This window comes from Terrapene carolina, unplaced genomic scaffold (assembly GCF_002925995.2).
Source record: "Terrapene carolina triunguis isolate 2854851 unplaced genomic scaffold, T_m_triunguis-2.0 Scaffold66, whole genome shotgun sequence".
In the NCBI taxonomy this organism is placed as follows: domain Eukaryota; kingdom Metazoa; phylum Chordata; order Testudines; family Emydidae; genus Terrapene; species Terrapene triunguis.
In genome coordinates this window covers 55,494,156-55,517,307 of record NW_020664417.1, presented here as the reverse complement: position 1 = coordinate 55,517,307, position 23,152 = coordinate 55,494,156, and the positions used below count along the sequence as shown (strand labels likewise).

Here is a 23,152-nt window from a genome sequence, read left to right as displayed (position 1 = left end):
GACTGCAGTTTGTTTCTGCTTGTTTCACTCAATTCCTAGCAGATAAAGAGATCTGGTGTGTCTGTAGTCCCAGGTACCATCCTCAGGCTAATGGGGGTATAGAGAGATTTAATCTCACATTGAAGAACGAATTTTGGGCTCATCTGACCCACGGTTTGCCCTTTCTGCAAGCTCTCCACCCAGTATTACAGCATTACTGGGCTGTTTCCCAGAGATCAATAAGTCAGTCCCCACCTTTCCTGATGCTGGGGTGAGAGCTGTGCTTATCATTACTTATTAAGCCCCATTTTCAAGATCCACAGGATATAGGTCCACAGGAGGTTCACAACCACATACAGAAGCAGCAGGCATGCTACAAAGGTTACACAGATGACACACAGAGGGCTAGGGTGAAGACCCTGGTGGTGGGGCAATGGGTATGTGTACACAGACTATGCAGGGGGTCCAAGTTTGGATCACAGCTTTCAATTCTGTTGCAGGCTATGCAGTGTCCAGGGGTGGTAACACACGAATTGCATGATGGGTCCCACTGGTATATCAGTAATTTAGTCCATGTACAGGAGCCCATCACAGGGGTAGGGGGTGTGGAAATCCCCACTGCACCATCTGCAGCTGAAGAGGTACTGCCTGCCCCAACACAGGCTAGGTCTACACTAGATTTATATCAGTATAACTGTGTCACGCAATCCACACCCCTGATCAATGTAGTTATACTGAACTAACTTCCAGAGTAGACAGCACTATGTCAACAGGAGAGCTTCTCTCTTCAACATAGCTACCTCCTCTTGGGGAGGTGGATTAACTACACCAACAGGAGAAGCTCTCCCATCACTGTAGTAGCATCTTCACTAAAACGCTACAGTGAGGCAGCTGCACCGGTGTAGCTATGCTACTGCAATGCTGTATGCGAAGACAAACCCAGAGGCTCCAATTTCACTTCCAACCCTGCATCTGCCAGCTGTTGGTGTCCCAAGGGTGATGCATAGACCTTTACGCTCCTGTGGACCCTCATGTTGGCTGAAGGTCTTTGTGGTGTAACATCCAAATGAATTACTGGCATTTTGAAGGTTTAAACTGTATAATTTGTTACTGTATGGTTGTACAAACAAAACCTGTTTGGAGGTGGAAAATGTGGTATTTGGGAATGGCTGTTTATTGGGCATGGCTCCTTTAAGATACCAGGAAGCAAAGCCAGGAAAAGGAACTGGAAAGGCTCCAGGGAGCATCACGAGGAAGAGAAACCTTGAGGGGGTGCCAGGAGGAGCCCTGGCATAAAGTTTGTTCTTGTTTGCATTTAAACCTGAGTGGCCTTCAAGTTATTGGGATACCACACCTTCCTTTGCTGATTGGTGGCTATTTGAGAAGGAGGTGGAGAGGAATTGGGAAGAGGACAAACCAAAAACTGCTGATCACAGCCCACTTTGGAGAGTAAGAGGAGAAGAAAGCACTACAAACGTCTGGTTCCCCATCCTGTCCTGCATCCTGCTGTGGAAAGTGAGTGTCTGTTTTATTAGTTGCAACTTCAGCAGCAAAATAAGGACTGGGAGATTAGGGCTAAAGGATGGGGCAAAGCTCTTTTGGGCTGGATGCATGAGAAAGCAGCCTGCCTCATCTCTTGTTCCCTAGAGTCCCTGGTCACGCTCTCTGAATGTATGTGAATTTGTCCTATAATCTTTACCCAACAATTTTTAATATTTGTGAAAATTCTAGGCTATATTCACTCAAATATTTTAAAAAATATATTACTTTTTTCCTCTTCGTATGATCCTCCAGAGCTGCTGCTGTAGCGAGATTCTAGCCTGTGGTGTTGGCGGTTCAAATTACTGTTCAACCCACTGTAGATATCTAGATGCACATAGCTGAACAAATGAATACATGAGTGTTAATAACAGGCATGTTTCATGGTAAAATGATATAGCAAGTCAGTGCTTTACACGAGGGTTTCTTTTCAATGTAACTATGTATTATGCAAAATAATTTATATTACAAAGACAATTATAAAGTTTTGTGATATGGTACCTAAATTAACCAATCACCCTCTATTAAATCAGTCAGGAGCACTTTCCAATGTATCACTTCCACTTCAGGTATCTCAATGAGACAATCTGTTGCAATAGTATATTTCTTTAAAACACCTGCATTAATATCTAGCTGAATACAATGTTTATGTACATATTATATAACACATTCATAGTACATAATATTTTGTAGTAAAACATGATAGAGAGGTAAATATTCACTGAAAATGAGGTTAATAGTTATCTCAAAAGGAAACAGAATAATTATTAAGAGCTTGTGTGTTAGGCATTTTACAAACATAACAAGAGTGATTCTTACCCCAAAGGATCTTACACTCAAGTTGATCTTATCATTCACCAAAACATAAAGTCAATATATGAATTGACACAGATATTCACAGGATGAGATCCTCAACCCCCACTCTGGCCCCTTTTTGCTGTAGAAAATGGTCAGAGCAACATAAATGAGCCTTAAAAACCTCTTTTTCAGCCAGTACAGGATTCCCCTAGCACAAGCACCGTGGAAGATAGCTACATGGCTGCTTCCTAAAGACCCCCCCACCCCACTTGCAAGCCTGGGTGTAAAAGGTGTGTATTATGAATGTGGTTGAAGCATGCACACATGCAGAGATTCTGGACAATGATGCAGCTCTGAAGTCAGCCCAGAGAGATTGCTGGAACTCAGACAGGCCTCCAGCACTGTCTATCTTAGCTGGAGTCCTCTCCAGCCCCAAGAATAGCTGAAGCCTGGGAAGGTGCAAAGGTGGCTAAAAGCCACCTGAGCTGCCCATCCTCCTGGGCTGCAAGTTCTGTGTTACATCTCTTAGAAGCAAAGTTCAGAATCTTGCACAGAATGCCTTCAACAAAAATATCTGGAGAGCTCTCCTTTAGCAGAGCCACACAGAGGTTTCTGGGGATCCAGGGCAAAATCTGAAACTGAGGCCCCCTACCAAGGGTACAAAAACAAACACTGAGGGGAGGGCTGGGGGACAGTTGGAGAATGAGCCTGTCCCACATTCACCCTGCAACAGCAGCTCCTGTCTCACAGGGCTTGACCCAGCTCCCTGCTCTGGTTGTTGCGATCTGATGGGATCACAGCACCACTCAGGTGCGGCCCTCTTGCCCCTCTGTCATGACTGGGGACAAGGGGTCGGTGGGCAAAACTTCAATAGCATTGTGACTTGGAGTGTGGTGTCGCAGCACCACTCTATTTGGGGACCCTCTCAAACAGGGGGCTCGAGGCAAACTGCCCTCCAGACAGTCCTGTCCATTAGACCTAACATTTTGTTTTTTTTTGTTATAACATGGGACTTGTCTGCTTCGGAAAGTTTACCAGCATAAGGATAAGAATGTAGGAATACCAGTATAAAACTCTGCATGGACACTCTTATTCCAGAGTAAGAATGCCCTTTTCCGCTTTAGCTGATACTGTTTTCAAAGTGACAAAAACTAAATCAGAAAAAGGCACTTTTATAGTGGAATAACAGTGTCAACATGGGGAGTTATACTGGAGAAATTCTTTAGATATAATTTCTGCTGGTAAATTTCCCCATGTAGGAAAACCTTTAAGAACAAACAAAAAGCCCCACAAATCCTATGGGGCTGATACTATAGCAGCTTTGTTTTTATAGCTCAGATAGATTGAAATAGGAGGGCCACACAGGGAGGATCCACAAATCTGGAAGAGTAAATTAGAGATCAAGAAATAGATGTATTGTTGGTTCCTAATAAATCAATCAGGAAACAGAGATTTGAATATGTAATCTGACTGGCTGCAACAATAATATAGTGTAAACTAAGAAAAATCGATCAGACTGCAGTTATTTGCATTAGTTATAAGTAGTCAAGAACTCAGTACTGTTGCTCTTTGAGGAGATACTTACTTCTCTTCAATACTATCTTTTGTATGCTTATTGTCAAGATTGCCATCTGTAGGAGCAACCATTGTATTGCTACTGGAAGTGGTACCTGTAAATTAAGGACGAAGAGAAAAATAGCTTAGGATAGGTAAAAATATTGAAAAGTTTATGCAATGTATGAATTTATCTGAAAATCCTGGATCTATATTTTCTTTGTACTAAAGTAGTACTGTACAAGAGCCATAGGGATACATTTATACCGCAAAAAGACACCTGCGGCTGGCCTGGGTCAGCTGACTCGGGCCTGGAGGGGTTGGGGGCTGGCTGTGGGGCTATAACATAACAGTGTAGATGTTTGTGCTACGGCTGGAGCCCAGGCTCTGGGACTCCTTGGGGGTCTCAGGGCTCCAGTCCAAGCCTGAACATCTACACTGTAATTTTATAGCCCCACAATGATAGCCCCATAAGCCCAAGTCAGCTGACCTGGGCCCACCTTGCGTGTTATATTGCGGTGTAGATACTACCTAAGTGTTCATCACCCTTTGTCGCAATACGTTCAAGTATAAATTAAGGACTATCAATTTAAAAAACAATGGTTACAATTTAGATTTAAAAATATGGGCTGCTATAAACAAACATTTTCACGATGACAGAGATCCTGAAAGTTTTTGATAGTAAGGTCACTAATGCTTATGAAATAGTATTTACTAATATGTTTAGTTAGTTTGTGTATATAAAGGATTTGTGTTCAAGTCTTTATGATGTGCATTTAGTAGAAAGTTAATCTTTTGTAAAAGGTTTTAGATATGTATTTCTTCCTTTCCTATATGCTGCACTCCACACATCTCTAAGGGTATGTCTACACTTACGGCAGTGTTTAGAGTACAGACACTGCACACCTGGTCAGCATGGATATAAAGAGCAGTGTAGATGGTGAGGCATAGCTTAGACGAGTAGAATGACCTAGATGCCTGAAACCTAGGGTATATACACCACACAGCTCTCTACACTCCTCCATGACTACACTACTATTTTTAACTGTGTAGTGTCCACTGCCTCCCTGCTGCCGGAGCCTTTCACTGTGGCAGGAAAAGACTCAGGCAGCTCCCCCCTGCCAGAGTCTTTCCTCGCCACAGCAAAATGTTCTAGCAGGATGGAGGCAGCGAGAGGTAAAGCTCAAGCAGCAGGGAGCTGCCAGAGCCTTTACCTGCTGCTTCCCTCATCGGAGCCTTTTCTCGCTTCAATGGAACGCTCTGGCAGTGAGAAGCTGCTCCCCACTGCTGCTCCCTTCCGGAGCCTTTCACTGCAGCGTGTAGCTCCATACACCAGTGAATGTGAACACAGCCTGCCTTTCAGTGCAGCGTGTAGCTACATGTAGCCTCCACAAATGCAGAAATGGTCAAAAATGTAGGTTTTAGGGGTCTGACATATGTTAATTCACAATGTAAACAAACCAGAATTTAGAGTGCAAAAACACTATCTTTGTACTGTAGCTAGTATTAGCTATTTCTTTTTAAGGCCAACTTGCAATCAATATATAAAATAGTGGGCGGTAACGGAAAGTGTTAGACAATTTTAATATAAGTGCTTCTGCCACTCCACCTATAATGAAGTTTGTCAGCACTTTGGATTTTTGTAGTGTGTTTCTTCCCCCTGCACGTCACATTTTTACAGTTTACTGCACAAATGCATATAATTTATTATTGTTTAATGCTAACGTAAATGGGATGCTTTATAGATGGACATGAAGACAAGGGTAGATCCTGTGCTGCAACTCTAAGAGGCACAGCACAGAACTTGCAGCCCAAAGGGAGGGAAGCAAAGGTGGCTGGCCTGGGCAGTTCAGGGCCTGGACAGGCCCCAGGCATAATTTGGGGGAGAGGTGGGAAGAGCGGGAGGAGGGGCTGCTTGTGTTATAACAGACTCCCCAGGCTACCGATTAGCCACAGTGCTGCCTAGAAACTCTGCAGCACCGCATGCTACAGCCATGCTGACATGCCCTAAACCTACACCATGCAAAAGAGCTGGTGAGGGCGTTTTCAGAAAGCAGCCTTATGGCTGTCTTTCACAGTTCCAGAGCTAGGAGAATCTGCCACAGATCCATGGGTACGGTTGCCAACTTTCTGACTGCAGAAAACCGAACAACCTTGCCCCGCCCCTTCTCCGAAGCCCCACCCCTACTCATTCCATCCCCCCCCCCCCATTGCTCGCTCTCCCCCAACCTTCACTTACTCGCTCATTTTCACTGGGCTGGGGCAGGAGGTTGGGGTGTGGCAGGGAGTGAGGGCTCCAGCTGGGGGTACAGGTACTAGGGTGGGGTTGGGGATGAGGGGTTTGGGGTACAGAAGGGGGTTCCAGGCCGGAGCCAAGGGGTTTGGAGTGCGGGAAGGTGTGTGGGCTCTGGGAGGGAGTTTCGGTGCGGGATGGGGCTCAGGGTTGGGGTAGGGTTGTGGGAGTGGGGGAGGGGTACGGGCTCTGGGCAGCGCTTACCTCAGGCATGTCCCTCTGGCTCCTAAGCGCAGGGATGGCCAGGGGGCTCTGCACACTGCCCCCGTCTGCAGGCACCACCCCCCCACACCTCCCACTGGCTGCAGTTCCCTGCCAATGGGAGCTGTGGAGATGGTGCTTGGGGCAGCACCTGCGCTGCAGACAGGGGCAGCACGTGGCGCCTCCCTCGCTGCCGCTGCGCCTAGGATCCGGAGGGACATGCCAGCCACTTCTGGGAGCCACATGGAGCCGGACACTGTGACCAACCGGACTTTTAGAGGCCTGGTCAGCTGTGCTGACTGGAGCCACCAGGATCCCTTTTTGACCGGGCGTTCCAGTTGAAAACTGGACGCCAGGCAATCCATGGTCTCAGTCCTACAAGGTTCTTAACTTAGAGTACATGAAGTCATTGAGACTATTTATTTGTTTAAAAATAAGATGCTTAGGTGTTCTGCTGGATCAGAGCCTGAGGGCTCAGCAAGCTGCAGGACTGAGGCACATTGCAAAAAAAGTGTCCTTTTAAGTCTTCAGGTTTGTTTGTTTTTTTAATTTGTAGAAACCAAGCCCTTTGTCTACACACAGAACTTGCACCAGTTTAATGAACATTATTTTTAATTATTTATTTAAAATTGATACAATTTCCTATCTTAGCACTCTTAAATAAGTTTACACAGGCATATATAGATTTTGCTTATGTCAGTAAGCTACCAATTTACACTACATCAGTATAAACCTGTTTAAATCCATTTAAGAATTCCCAACAGTTTAACTAACTCGATTTAAAAACTCACTTTAGTTAAACCAGTGCAAGTTTTGAGTGCAGACAAGGCTAAACATACACATAGGTTCACGCAAAGAGAATCTGTGTGAAAATCAGTAATCACTTAAGATCAGTCTTGTATTTAACATTAGCGAGATCTCTGTATGTACAAGGAATGGCAAATCTGACATTTAATGGTATCAATAAGTCAAAAATTAAAAAAAAAAACAAAACTTTTTTATTTGTTTATATTAAATCTATTGTGCCTGTACTGCATTTAAATTTTCCAATTAACTCATAACAATAGCAAATAACAACTAAAACACAGTAATAGCCTAGTCAAACGAATTCTCACCTGAAGTGACAGAAGGAATTTTGTAACTGGAAGTGATGCGGTAATATGGTGGATTATCCATATGAGTGACTCCAGAGCTGACTGGATCTGTAAGCTGTAGTTCACTCACCAGTTCTTCCAATAGTTGCATTGTTTTATCTCTACCCAAGTAAACAATAACCTTCTTCACCTGTCATTAACAGAAATATTTGAGAGATTGAATTTATGTTTTTTAAAGATGAGGAAAAAACAGAAGGTGAACTGTACACCACAATCCTTTGCCGTTGGCTACATACTATTTACTATTTATTGCATATGAAGATTTATGTAATCTATTCTAGTTCTAAGAGAAATCATAATGACATAAGTATCTAGGCTGTTCTCAGTGATGGCAGATGACAGAACAAGAAGAAATGGTCTCAAGTTGCAGTGGGGGAGGTTTAGGTTGGATATTAAGAAACACTATTTCACTAGGAGGGTGGTGAAGCACTGGAATGGGTTACCTAGGGAAGTGGTGGAATCTCCATCCTTAGAGATTTTTAAGGCCTAGCTTGACAAAGCCCTGGCTGGGATGATTTAGTTGGCGTTGGTCCTGCTTTGAGCAGGGGATTGGACTAGATGACCTCCTGAGGTCTCTTCCAACCCTAATATTCTATGATTCTATGATCTGTCACTAGGAATAAACATCAGAAATATAAACAAAGATAGCATTCCTTACTGAGATATCATGAAGATAAAAAAATTCCTTACCAGTGTTATAAAAAAAAAAACACATTAGATTATTAATATTTAAATGCAAATATTTAAATTTTTACAGACTTTAATATTCATCATTTATTGTGATTATTTACTTTTTGCATTTAATTTAAGTTGGACAACGAAAATGCAAACTTAAAGTTTCACTTTTGTTTTTATCCAGTTTCACTTTCTGATTCTCATATATTACTATAGCCACATGTTGTGTATGCTGCAGAGACATATTTAAATCCAAACAAAAATAATGATTTAATTGAAACACATTTCAATTAGGTTTTGTAAAATCATGTTTTAATAAACCTATACTTTTGCCCTATACAGCGTCCTTTTAATGATGATACAGTGTGAACTTTATTTTACTTATATTATTTGTACCACTTTTCTTGTTCAAGTGCTAATATTGCAACACAGCATATGTTTAAATCTCAAGATATTTGAGTCCTTCGTATGTTTTAACAAGATCTTAAACAACTAATTAAAAGAAATATTTTATTATTAATTGCATATTAAGTCAATGTGGGATCTATATGAGGTCTTATTTCAGTAAATTATTGTAAGTTATATTCTTTAAGAAATAAATAAAGAAAAAAAGTACTTCGAACTCAATGCTGAGAAACAGAAGACTGTCAATAGTTATTCTAGTTAGGGATAAAATGATCGCTCATTCTTTTACTCTTTTCAGCAACCTCTGATAACATTAGAGATGCCAGGTGTCTGGTTTTCGACCAGAACACTGGATCGAAAAGGGACCCTGGTGGTTCCAGTCAGCACCGCTGACCAGGCTGTTAAAAGTCCGGTTAGTGTGGGGCTGGCAGGCTTCCTACCCGGCTCCACGCAGGTCCCGGGAAGCAGCCAGCATGTCCCTCCGGCTTCTAAGCAAAGGGACAGCCACGGGGGCTCCAGACACTGCCCCCGCCCCGAGCACCAGCTCCGCAGCTCCCACTGGCTGGGAACCATGGCCAATGGGAGCTGCGGGAGAGGCACCTATGGACAGGGGCAGTGCACGGAGCCCTCTGCCCCCCCGACCCCCGCCTAGGAGCGGGAGGGACATGCCGTCCACTTCCCGGGAGCCGCCTGAGCCCGGAGCCTGCATCCCTCACACCCTCCCGCACCCCAACTCCCTGCCCCAGCCCTCAGCCCCCTCCCAAATCCAAATTCCCTCCTGGAGCCCGTACCCTGCATCCCCTCCCACACCCCAATCCCCTGTCCCAGCCCTGAGCCCCCTCAAACAGCCAAACTCCCTCCCGGAACCCACACCCCGTACCATCTCCTGGACCCCAACACCCTGCCCCAGCCCAGAGCCCCCTCCTACACCCCAAATCCCTCATCCCCGGCCCCACTCCAGAGCCCACCCCCCCAGCTGGAGCCCTCCCTGCACTCCGAACCTCTCGGCCGCAGCCCAGAGCCCCTTCCTCCACCCCAAACCCCTCATCCCTAGCCCCACCCCAGAGTCTGCACCCCCAGCCAGAGCCCTCACCCCCTCCCACACCCCAACCCCCTGCCCCAGCCCAGAGCCCCCTCCCACACCCTGAACACCTCATTTCTGGACCCACCCAAGAACCTGCACCCCAGCTGGAGCCCTCACCCCTTCCTGCACCCAACCTTCTTCCCCAGCCCGGTGAAAATGATCGAGTAAGGGTAGGGGAGAGTGAACGACGGAAGGAGGGGGAATGAAGTGAGTTGGGGGCAGGGCCTCAGAGAAGGGGCGGGGCAGGGGTGTTCAGTTTTCTGCAATTAGAAAGTTGGCAACCCTAGATAACAATGATCTTGAATTTATCTTGAGGCATCTAGAGATCCTGGAAACTGGATGGAGTCATTCCTCAGTATCTCCATTCTGATTTTTCTGTGTGAACTCAGAGGTTAGTGGCAAACAATTGCTCTGCGGATTCTCTAATGCAGAGTACCATGGGGGGTTATTTTACCATTGCTTTTGTTCAACATGTATATAAAATTATACTGGGTTGTGATGTGAGGTGTTTGAGCTGGAATTCCCTCATTAAAAGTTGGAAGGAATTATTGGCACCATGTTCCTTGTTATTGATTACTCCACAAAATACCGAACAGTGCTGCTCTTCTCTCAAAATACATTGGTAAAACTGGCCTGCTCACCCTGTAACCCCTTGTCTCCACCCACAAATAATTCCTATGCCCTTCCACCCTTGGAAGGTTTCCACAATTCTACAGGTCTGCAGGCAGCCCTTGCAGTATTCCATCATTCATTTATTAATTTATCAGTCATGAGAAATACTTCTTATCTTTTTAATCCCTAGTCAAAATAGAGTTTTCTTTTAAAGATACAGCACTATATGGTGGTGCAAGAACATAGAATACGGTAACAAGATACGAGAAGAAAGAGGGAGTGAAAAATAGTATTAAAAATCATCATGCATTTCTGAATAGAGGAATTCATTTATAAAAATACAACCATACCAGAATGGGGAAGTCTTCTCATTGGGAGAATATTTGCATTTTGGAAGATAATTTGAAATAGAAAATACATGTCAACGTCAGAGACTGCAAAATAGGAGACATTGAATTTGAACTGGTCACAGCATTGAGTTGTCACATTATGACACAATGGGATGACATCGGCCTCATGCTGTATTAGAATGTGATAGCATGACCCTTTAAGTTACTATTCATCTATTTAGTGGTCTTCAATGAGGAGTTGCTAAACACATAAAATAACATTTTAAAGAAATAAGAACGTGAGGGAAGACTGTAGCATCAAGCACTTACATAAGGCAAGAGGCTGGGTTCACTATTCACTCCACAAATGCTGATCAAGAAGTGCAAAATTATTTTCATATTCTTTGGCCAGCTGTCTGCTAGAGTAGTCCAGACATTCTCTATCTCTGACCATGCCACTTCATCACCATACTAGAAAACAAAATTAAGATATCCCTTTTGTAAAGTTCAATAATATAAATAACTTCAAGCAAGGATTTTCTATTGAAAAAGTTTAATAGGCTTGAGAAAAAGGAAACAAACTCTTATGATCAGCTACTATGTTTTATCTATTTCTATACACTGAAGCTTCTATGAATGCTCATCCTCTTTAATATATTTCCCAAATACAAGTAATTCTCTCAGGGTCACTACAGTGAGCAAAGAACAACAACGTACAGTAAAAGCTGTGTTATCCGGCACTTTATCAACCAGAAAGCTATATTATCCGACATTTCTATTCTCTCCCAATACAAATCTTCAATCTAGTAACCAGGACTGGTATACTGCCCAGGTGGTTATGCAATTGTACATTCTACACTCTACTTTTATGCAGAAGAGGCAGAAAACAAGTAAGCAAGCGGATACCAGGGATTTATTCAAAAAAGCAGCTTCCAGGTGAGTCATAGGGTCATTACAGATCCAGCCCAATCTCCTACACCTTCTGCATCTACAGTTATAATTGACGTTGATAATGATGACCCTGAGGCACTGCAAGAGCCTGAAGTACCTTCTGAATCAAAGAAAGATTAAATTATGTTCAGTATAGTTTTACTGTTAAATGTATTTTTAGTGATCTGGGTGTACACCATGCACTGCCCATAGTGATATGTAGTGTCATATGATTACAGGTAAAGTTTTCTATACAGTAGGTTTACACCTAAGTGCTTCAAGAAACCAACCACTCTGCAATGCAGTACTACTGGACTGGTGAGTACCTGTATACTATTTTATACTTTTTTCATTTTATTGTATTCTAATTCTTTGAAAATTGGTATTCAGTTGGTAAATAACTTAGTTAACTGGAATTTTTGACTAACCGGCACCCCTCATTCCCCCAACACGCTGGATAACAAAGCTATTACTGTAGTTTGCAATGCATACTTGTCAGCTATCCAGATTTAGCTGCCACTGCTGAGGTTTTACTAATGCATCCCAGCTACTGACAGTCCTACACAATGTCCCAGAAACCACTTACTACCTGAATTTTTTAATTTAAAAAGCCAGCCTTTCACCTCTAAGAGCCACTGGGCAGAGGAGCAAAGGCACCCTTACCCTCCCTTTCTCTCTGCTGTGATACAGAAAATAAATGAAACAAGGAAAGTGGACAGCCTTCCGTCAGCTACCAGCAACAGGATTAGCCCACACCACCACCATCTCTCTCGTACCCCACCCTTCCACATCACTCTCAGAACTTCGGTTTCTAAGGGGACAAAAGGAGGGAGGGAAAAAGATGTAGTTTACTAAATGGAGAGAGAACATAAAGAAAACCTATTGTTTACTTGGAGGCAGGAAGAAACAGAATGACAAACAAATTATCCAAGGAGAATAAAGAAACAGAGAAGACACACGCAATCTGAGCAATCCCTTTGAGGTTCTCTCACTACTAGTTTTTAGGTAGGTTTGTTGGGTTGTTGTTTTTTTAAGTTACACAAGGGAGTTATCTATCTAGATATCTAAATTATGGGACAGCAATTTTAAGCCTGCAATCATTAAGACATTCTTATTAAAAATAAGCTGTTATTATTTTATAGGCTCAATAGCATGCCATGTGCTTCTCCTAAAATTGCCCAGAATGTTCATTAAACTATTTGGTAGCTCCCAGACCCACAAGTAATTTGGAGAACTGGCTTTTGAAATTTTTTGCATAAGCTGACAAACCATACTAATGAAGAATTGCATACTGCATAAAACAAATTGCTAATAAAAGCTCACTAATTGGTATCAGTAGCCCTATACTGCACCTCTTCCCTTTCTGGATTTAACAGTTCTCTGAATCAAACAACAAGAAATATCAAAAGACTGGTTTTACCTTTGCTGTCATATACATCAGATTGTTTAAAACCATAGCAGTAGCCTGTGGTGATCCCCAGCCTTCTCCTCGTAGCCAGCGCCTGCTGTTTACCATAATTTCTCTGTCTTTTAAAGAATCCTCTTCATCTTCATCTTGATGCCGTATTGTTGGCAAAGGTTTCAAATCTACCAACTCAATATTATTCATCCATGGTAGCAAATAGTGCAGCATCACCTGTCTCCCAGCAGGGCGTGCTGTTTGAATTCTCTGGCTTACCTCTGTTATTCAAAAATAAATACATACATAAAATACAAATCCATAAATATTACTAGAAAAGTTTCTGTGGTAGTATATTTATAATTTTAGTATTTCATACAAGAATAAATTAAAACTATTATTAGGGCTGTCAATTAATCACAGTTAACTCTCGCAATTAACTCAAAAAATTAATTGCGATAAAAAAATGAATCATGATTAATCACATTTTTAATCACATTGTTAAACAATAGAATTCCAATTGAAATTTATTAAATATATTTGGATGTTTTCTACATTTTCAAATATATTGATTTCAATTACAACACAGAATACAAAGTGTACAGTGCTCACTTCATATTATTTTTTATTACAAATATTTGCACTGTAAAAATGATATACAAAAGAAATATTTTTCAATTCACCTCATACAAGTACTGTATGCAATCTCTTTATGGTGAAAGTGCAACTTACAAATGTAGATTTTTATTTGTTACATAACTGCACTCAAAAAACCAAAACAATGTAAAACTTTAGAGCCTACAAGTCCACTTAGTCCTACTTCCTTTGTTCAACCAATCGCTAAGACAAACAAGTTTGTTTACATTTATGGGACCGTAGCGGGGTGTTGACCCGCTCCAGCCATGATAGGGTTGGAACTAGCTCTGGGAGAGGGCTGGCAGGCTGTGAAAGAAAGACCTGAACTGATTGGGGAAGCAGCCGCAGCTGGGCCATGCCCCAGTCAGGACCCAGCTGACCCTATAAAGGCTGGGAGCCAGGACTCAGTCTCTCTCTGCATTCAGAGAGGGAAGGGCCTGGCTGCAGGAAGCTAGAGACTGGGTACATGAGTGGAGCAGGGCTGGGGAAAGGCAGAGGAGCTGGGGAGCTCCAGCCTGGAAAGGTCCAGGCTGCGGCCTAGCAGAAGGGCAGCCCAGCGGTAGGCCAAGGCAGCAGGTCCAAACCCAACCTTGCCTATGATGAGTGGCTTATACTGCAGTCTGCCCCAGGGAGCGGGGGCTAATTGGTGACTGGCAGTAGCCTACAACTGAGGCAAGGTGGGGACAGTGGGTGGGGGTTCCCCGGGGAGGGGAGACCCTAAGACTGAAGGGTTACGGCTAGGGGGCAGCACCCCAGGTACAAGGGCACCGGGGTCCAGGGAGGGACGCGGGGGCCAGAGGACAGGTGGATCCCCAGCCTGCAGAGAGTGCTCCGGAGCTGGAACGAGCTAATTCCCGGAGACGACCAGCAGGAGGCGCCGCAGGGGTGAGTCCGCACTGTTACAGGGACATAATGCTGCCCACTTCTTATTTACAATGTCACCCTGAAAGTGAGACTAGGCGTTTGCATGGCACTTTTATAGCTGGCATTGCAAGGTATTTCCATGCCACATATGCTAAACATGCGTATGCCCCTTCAAGCTTCGGCCACCATTCCAGAGGACATGCTTCAATGCTGAGAATGCTTGTTTAAAAAAAAAAAAAATGTTAATTAAATTTGTGACTGAGCTCCTTGGGGGACAACTGTATGTTTCCTGCTCTGTTTTACCCCCATTCTGCCATATATTTCTGTTATAGCAGTCTCGGATGATGACCCAGCACGTTATTCATTTTAAGAACACTTTCACTGCAGATTTGACAAAATGCAAAGAAGGTACCAATGTGGGATATCTAAAGATAGCTACAGCACTCGACCCAAGATTTAAGAATCTGAAGTGCCTTCCAAAATCTGAGAGGGATGAGGTGTGGAGCATGCTTTCAGAAGCCTTAAAAGAGCAACACTCCGATGCAGAAACTACAGAACAGAACCACCAAAAAAGAAAATCAACTTTTTGCTGGTGGCATCTGACTCAGATGATGAAAACGAATATGTGTCGGGCCGCACTTCTTTGGATCGCTATCGAGCAGAACCTGTCATTGGCACGGACGCATGTCCTCTGGAATGGTGGTTGAAGCATGAAGGGACATATGAATCTTTAGCGCATCTGGCATGTAAATATCTTGCTACGCCGGCTACAACAATGCCATGCAACACCTGTTGTCACTTTCAGGTGACATTGTAAACAAGAAGCGAGGAGCATTATCTCCTGCAAATGTAAACAAACTTGTTTGTCTGAGCGATTGGCTGAACAAGAAGTAGGACTGAGTGAAGGTATAGGCTCTGAAGTTTAAAAAAAAAAATTATTTTTGAATGCAGGTTTTTTTGGTACATAATTCTACATTTGTAAGTTCAACTTTCATGATAAAGAGATTGAACTACATTATTTGTATTAGTTGAATTGAAAAATATTTCTTTTGTTTTTAACTGTGCAAATATTTGTAATAAAAATAATAATATAAACTGAGCACCGTATACTTTGTATTCTGTGTGGTAATTGAAATCACTATATTTGAAAATGGAGAAAACATCAAAAATATTTAAATAAATGGTACCCTATTATTCTTTAACAGTACGATTAATCACATGATTAATTTTTTTAATCACTTGACAGCCTTATTATTGAAGATATTTTTTATTTAATTGAGAACAAATTTGTCATCATAATCCAAATGAAGGATGCAGATTTCAACTGAATAAGCCCTTTTGCTGAACAAAATTATATTGCAGAATTGGAATGCTGAAAGTGCAGGTAGTATCAACTGATACATTCATATTTAATATTAAGTAAAACTTTAATTGTCAAATTATAAGAAGGAAGTCCATACATGGAATCTCTCTTTATTAAAAACAGTTAACTATGTATCAATTTAAAAAACCATTTATGCAGAAAATCAAATGTATTAAGGTTAAATATTTCATATTCCCTAATCTAACAGACAAGATAGTCAGTTATAAAGCAAAAGGATCATGTCAAAAGTTGTCTCGCTAAAAGAAACTACTTAAAGTGTCTTTAAAGTTGTCTAAGGCTCTGATCCTGCAAAGACTTATGCATGTCCTTGAAGTCACAAGGTGAAATTCTAGCCCCAATAGAAGTCAATGGCAAAATTCCAATTGACTTCAGCATGACCAGTATTTAATGCAGTGTGTAAAGTCAAGCAAGGCTTAAATCTTTGCAGGACATGGTTCTACTGAGTAGGTTATAACTTCATGTTTTCAGCCATTAAAAGCAGAACTACCCCTTCTGTACAAAAATCTAGCAACAGAACCCTCCTCACTTCCATTACCAGCCTCAGCTGTAGCCCAAAATATATTAAGAATATAAGAAAAACAAACAAACAATGCTACACTATACAGGGCCTCAATCCTTCAAAGGAATGTGCCCATCAAACACAGAGGGTACGTCTATACTTACCCGCTGGTTCGGCGGCAAGCAATCGATCTTCTGGGATCGATTTATCACGTCTTGTCTAGACGCGATAAATCGATCCCGGAAGTGCTCGCCATCGACGCCGGTAATCCTGCTCCGCGAGAGGAGTAGGCGGAGTCGACGGGGAGCCTGCCTGCCGCGTGTGGACCCGCGGTAAGTACCTTTAAGTTCGAACTAAGATACTTCGACTTCAGCTACGTTATTCACGTAGCTGAAGTTGCGTATCTTAATTTGAACTGGGGGCTTAGTGTGGACCAGCCCAGAGTCTACTAAGGACCATTGCACCAGACAGAGCAAACACGGTTGACAGCATTACACCAGGCATCATATAGCGAAGTTTCCAGATCTGGCTCAATCCTTTGTATTCATGAATCTTTGAGGCAGCCTTGTGGGCAGTGCCAGGTTGAATCAGGTGTGCACCTCTTCATGTGTCGAGGAGAGTTTGAAAGCAGTGTGCTGGCATGTTTTTGTCCATCCTGTTGACATGGCCAAAAAGCACACAATACAATTTTTTAATATAATGAGCAACTGAAGGAATGCCAGATCATTGCATGACTAACATATCCAAAAAGTCAAACCACTACATGCTCGGGATTTGGCGCTGACAGGACATATGGAATGCCTGTAGCTGTTTCAAGTCTGATAGAGAGAGTCCAGTTTCTGACCCATTTAGCAATACAGGAGCACACAGGTTTGACAGATCTTGAACTCTATCTCAGCACAAAGATGTTTTTGCATCCATAAGTGAGACATGGACTTCATTCAGGAGGTGACAAGAACCATCAGTTGAAAAAGAAACAGTTACTAATTGTTCCGTAGCTACTGTGCTTCAAATGTGTTGCACATATCCATTCTACTTCAGGCGTGGGCACACTCAGTGCACAGTTGTCGGAGATTTTTCCCTTAGCGGTACCTGGTCAGGGTGGCTCATGTGCCCTCTGCTGCATGATGGTGCTGCGCCACCCTTGACCCTCCTTCTCACTGCTCATGACAATTGTTGGAATGTATTCCTTGCTAGTGCAAGTTTTTCCTCTTATTTGTATATAGTTTGTACCTGTTTTAGTAGTTTGGTTTTGGTTAGTTATAGATATAAGTTGTTTTTTTTTAAGTGTTTTCAAACACTTCAGTTCCTGTTCCTGGGTACTGGTACTGTTGCTGTTGCTGGGGCATGCCTCAGTCACCAGGGTTTAAACCCTGCCAATTTTGCAAGCCGCCAATACCGCTGAATGACCCACACTCCAGCTGCCTGAAGTATCTTGGGGAGACTCATGTCAGGGTTCAGTGTAAAATTCACAGAGACTTTAATCCTAGAAACGCAGTGAGGTCAGGCTTAAGTTTTTGCTGATGGACGCAGAGCTGAGGTCACCATTGGCGTAACGAGGGTTCTTCGACATGTGTGTCCCTGTAGGTGCTCCACTTTAGGTGTTGGTGCGTCCCTGCACCACAGATCAGAGATTTTCAGTGGCAGTGCTTGGTCGGGGCGCGTGTGCACAGTAGTTATCTTGCGGTACCATTGGCACCTCATTTAGCGTGTGTATGACCTGACCTGTTCAGTTCCTTCTCTATTGCAGAGCTCTATTGCAGGCACGAACTCCGAACTAGAGTGGTGGAGGGTGGGTAGTGGAGCACCCACAGGGGGACACATCTCGAAGAACCCTTGTTACTGCACAAGATGAGTAACTTCCTCTTCTTCTTTGAGTAGTGTCCCTGTGGGTGCTCCACTTCAGGTGTCTGTAGAGCAGTGCCCCACTGTGGATGGTAGGGGCTTTGGAGTCGTGTGTGTTGTTGCAGAGAGCCTGGTAAGGCCTAATATAGGGCTTGTCTACACTGGCAATTTACAGCACTACAACTTTCTCACTCACACTGCCAGGCGCAACAAGTAAGGGAACCAAGTCTGTCTGGACCACGTTGGAACAATTAGTATGATATGGGCCTTGTCAGTCCGTATCTTGTGACTGACTCACGAGATTAGAGGTGTTGGTGGGAATGCGTACATGAGTAATGTGTCCCACAAGATGAGAAAGGCATCCCCTAGTGACTTGGGTGCTAGTCCCACCCTGGAGCAGAAAAGTGGGCACTTGTGGTTTGTTGCTGATGCAAACAGGTCTACAGATGGATAGCCCCATTTTTGGAATATTGATTGGAGGATACTGTAATTTATTTCCCATTTGTGTTCCTCGGAGAAGTGTCTGCTTAGTGTGTCCACCATCATATTCTGACATCCCAGGAGGTAAGATGCCAAGATAGTTATATTGTGGTTAATGCACTAGTTCCACAATTTCAGGGCCTTGGTGCAGAGTGAATGGGAATGAGCTCCTCCTTGACGATTGATATAGAACATGCATGCTATGTTGTCAGTCAGTATGCGGATTGATTTGTTCCATATGATTGGGAGGAAGTGCCTACATGCATTGTATACCGCTTGGAGCTCCAGGAGATTGACGTGGAGCTGAGTTTCCATCGGTGACCATTAGCCTTACATGGTGTACTGGTCCAAGTGAGCTCCCCAGCTTATAAGTGATGCGTCGGTCATGGTTATTAGTGACTGACGATCCTGTTGGAAAGGAATCCCTGTGCAGATGTTTTCTGGTTTCATCGACCTTTGAGAGTACTGTTACTCTTTTGTTTAGACTGTTTGCAGGGGGTGTACACAGGGCTCAGCCAGCCCTGTAGGCAACGCCTATGCAGTCTCATATGTCTCACCACGAACGTCATGGCTGCCATGTGACCTAACAGCTGTAGGCAGATTTTGGAGGACGTTTTAGGGCTGCCAGTGACTGTCGAGATGAGGTTGGTTATTGTCATGAATCTGTGATGGGGCAACAGTGCCCTGGGCTGTGTGGAGTTGAGGTAGGCCCGGTGAATTCCAGTTGTTACTGGGTTCAGTGTAGATTTCTGTATATTTATCTGCAACCTTAGTGTCTGGAACAGCTCGATGGTTGTTTAAATCATTTGTGTCGCTTCTTCCCGAGTTGTGCCTTTCAGTAGACAATCGTCTAGGTACGGGAAGATCATCACTCCTCTCCTCTGTAAGTGGACCACCACTACAGCAACAGTTTTTAAAAAAACTTGAGGGGCAGTGGAAGGGCCAAAAGGTAGAATCTTAAAAATCGTCTGTGCGCTGGGTGTATGGTAATATGAAAGTAAGCATCTTGGAGGTCGAAGGCTGAAAACCAGTCCCCCTTGTCAAGAGCTGGAATAATTGTGGCCAGTGTGACCATTTTGAATCTGATTCCGCACAAATTTGTTGAGCTTCCAAAGATCTAAGATGGGTCTCCATCCACTGTTTTTCTTTTTGTTGAGAAAATAATGGGAGTAAAAACCCTTCCCTTTGTATTGAGCTGGATTTTTCTCCATAGCACCCAATGTAGGAGATGGTTCACTTCCTGTTTTAAGAGGTGCTCGTGAGAAGGGTCCCTGAAGGACTCTAGGGCCACCCTGCGCACCTTAGCCATAGACGTGTCTCCTAACAAAAGACATTGTTACCAACTGTACCAAAAGGGCAGACACACCTCTTTCCACCACCCACAACAACAGCAATTTGACCAGAACAGAAATAAACAATGTTCACAAAGACATAGGGCTACTCAAACTCAGTCCTCCTCTTCATAACCATCTACCACCAAGCCACAGTTTTGAAGTCTTGGTCAAGGATCTGAATGATCTCCCCCACAATACAGCGCTGTCAGATACTCCTACCCAACCTTGTGGCCACTGCCTGTGCCTGTTCTACCATACCTGGGCAGCAATAACAACGGACCAAAGGGTACAGGAGATTATAAGATCGGGTAATGCCATCCCCTTCCTCTCCCTTCCCACTCCCCTACCCCTTTCCCTGTCCCTCTTTAGGTGGCCCTAGAGTCCTTCATAGAGTTCCCCAGTTGAAGGGGAGATCTTCTACTTTGAGTTGGAGCTCTTTGGGGATCCCAGATGACTGCAACCACGAAGACCTATGCATTATAACTGCCATGGCCATTGTTCTCGCTGCAGTGTCCGCTACATCCATCCTCCGGTAAGGAATTCTTGCAGCTTACTATAATTGTCGTAGTTGTACTTGGCTAAAAGGGCCGAATAATTGGCTACCTGCAATTGGAGTGTAGCTAATGAGTATACTTTTCAGCCTAAGAAGTCTAATTGTTTATGTTCTTTGTCCTGTGGAGTGGACTGGAATTGGGGTTGTTAGCTGTGATGGTTATCAGCTTCCACCACTAGAGAATTGGGTTATGGATGAGAGAACAAAAAGTCCACCCTTTTAGCTGGGAAGAAGTACTTCCTGTTTTGCTCTTTTGCTGGTAGGTGGTATGGTTGCGGGGGTCTGCCAAACATTCTCTGCCAGTTCCATTATGGCGTCATTTATTGGTAGTGCGATTTTGGATGTAGTGGATGTCTGTAAAATTTGCAGTAGCTTGTACTGGTTTTCTTGCACCTCTTCTAGGGAGATATCTTGGCTGGCAGATACTCTTTTAAAGAGTTCCTAAAATTGTTTCAGGTCATTAACTGTGCTTGGAGGTGGTGGTAAGACTGCCTCGTCAGGAGAGGACAATGAGTTGTGGGGTGGGGAAATGTCTGCATGATCCAAACCTCGTTCCTCCTCATCTACCATGTTCTCTGGTGCTTCTGACGTCTCTCTGCTTGGAGAAGGTGGAGAACAAATTTCCCTCCAGGCTGGAGTTGAGGGCCTAGTGTAGTGAGCCTTATATGCCACCCAGGGGCCCCAGGGGGGCCACTGCATGGGAAAGGGCATCAGTGGACACATCCAGCATTGCCTGTACTAGTGCTGCATCTCACGAGGTTGGCGACATTTGATCTTAATAGCTTCCCATGGTGGTCTTCGCCCCATGGGTGAAGAGTGTTGGGAGGAGAAGCAGCTCCCATGTACTTCCTCTTCATCACTGGAAGTGGGCTGGGGAGCAGACGAATTGGACAACTGCTCAGTTATTTGGTCCAGAGATCCCTCAGTACCGCTCAAGGGTGATTGCAGCACCGAGGAGACCGCTATGTCCTTGTGCTGTAGAAACTGCTGCATAGTCGCTTGTTTCTGTGGCGGTGGTGCCGCTGGTGCAGATGCAGTTGGTGCCTTTGTTGAGACGGTCCGTGTCGTTCTTGGCCTGTCTGTCAGTGCCGATGACTGAGTTGGTGCCAGTGGGGGCAGCATTGATCTCAGTGCCTACTCCCACACTGGGGTGGTTGGTGCCGGGGAGGAGGAATGTCTCAACTCCATTTGGGAGTGGCGGGGCTTGGCAGAGATCTACGGAGGGACAGGGACAGAGGTGCCCGGAGCCTCAAAGGTGCTCACTTTACATGAGCTCGGCACTTTGGATAGGGGACCTCTTCTTTCTCTGAGTGTCCCTATTAGGGGAGATTGCGGCTCGCTTTCTAGATGATTTGAAAGACTGAGCACTCCCATTAGCAGAGATTTTGCTCAGAGAGCCATCTGCTGATGCTGATTTTGCTCTCTGAGGAGAAGGCTGAAGGAACTTTTCCATCAAAATCACCTTGAGGCGGAGATCTCAATCACACATTGCCCTGACTTTAAGGTTGCTGCAATGGGCACATTTTTGAGGAATATGCGTTTCCCTTAAACAATGGACACACAATGAGTGGCCATCTGAGATGGTCATTGCCTCACAACAAGAGTCACATGATTTAAACCCGGGTGAGCTGGGCACCATGGCCATTAAGTTTCCCAATGGGGAAAGAGTGGGAAAAACAACAATTAAAAAATATCTATTAAAAAAAAAATTGTGGGGGGAGACGGGACAATAAACTAGATTTACTAAACTATAGCTAATCTAACTATTTCTATAGAGAGAAAAACAAAGAGGCAGCACTGCCACTGAGCTCCGTCTGCAGCCAAGGACGGTTGAGAAGGAACTGAACTGGTCGGGTCGTGCGTGCTACATGAAGCACCAACGGCACCGCGAGATGACTACTGCGCACTTGTGCCCCGACTGAGCACTGCCACTGAAAATCTCTGATCTGTGGCACAGGGACACACTGACACCTAAAGTGGAGCACCCACAGAGACACTATTTGAAGAACAACATTTGGTTTACTAAAAAGCGACAGAGTCCTGTGGTACCTTATAGACTAACAGACATATTGGAGCATAAGCTTTCGTGGGTGAATACCCACTTCGTCACTTTTTACAGATCCAGACTAACATGGCTACCCCTTTGATATTTAGTTTATTTGACAGTTTGAACTCTGCTTGCAGCCTAGGTAGATGAACTCATCAGCACTCTCTATGGTACTCAACTCCACCTGAACTGGGGATTCTGGTGTCCAAGCTACAATGTTCTTGACATTGGTTTTCTGCCATGAGACGTCTGACCCCACCTTGTGGGTGGCATCTTGGGGACCTAGGAGTGCAAGGCTGAAATTCTCCCACTTCTCTATAAGCAAGGCAGTGTCGTCAGCCTTGATTACTTGACTGGTAAACACTTCTTGACCAACCTTGATTCCGATGTATGGAGTGGAAAGTCCTAATATATAGCCAATAGCTCGACAGAACAGTGCCAGGGCAAGAATGTATCCCTGACACACACCTGAGGGTGTGTAGAAATGCAGCGAAAGCTGTGACCCAATGTGTACTCTTGCACAGGTTTCAGTGTGGAGATCATGCACCAGATTTAACA

General features: G+C 44.0%; 1 protein-coding gene across 2 annotated transcripts in view; it reads right to left on the bottom strand.

Annotated features, from left to right (window-relative positions):
* FRYL (FRY like transcription coactivator) overlaps positions 1 to 23,152 on the bottom strand; it is a 345,908-nt gene that overhangs the window by 109,965 nt on the left and 212,791 nt on the right. For both annotated transcript variants that reach the window (XM_026647943.2, XM_026647941.2), the window contains 5 exons: positions 12,974 to 13,233; positions 10,954 to 11,094; positions 7,480 to 7,648; positions 3,902 to 3,986; positions 1,747 to 1,859 (listed from right to left, as the gene is read on the bottom strand). In XM_026647943.2, coding sequence (XP_026503728.1) covers positions 1,747 to 1,859; positions 3,902 to 3,986; positions 7,480 to 7,648; positions 10,954 to 11,094; positions 12,974 to 13,233 — 768 coding nt within the window. The remainder of the gene's footprint in view (positions 1 to 1,746; positions 1,860 to 3,901; positions 3,987 to 7,479; positions 7,649 to 10,953; positions 11,095 to 12,973; positions 13,234 to 23,152) is intronic.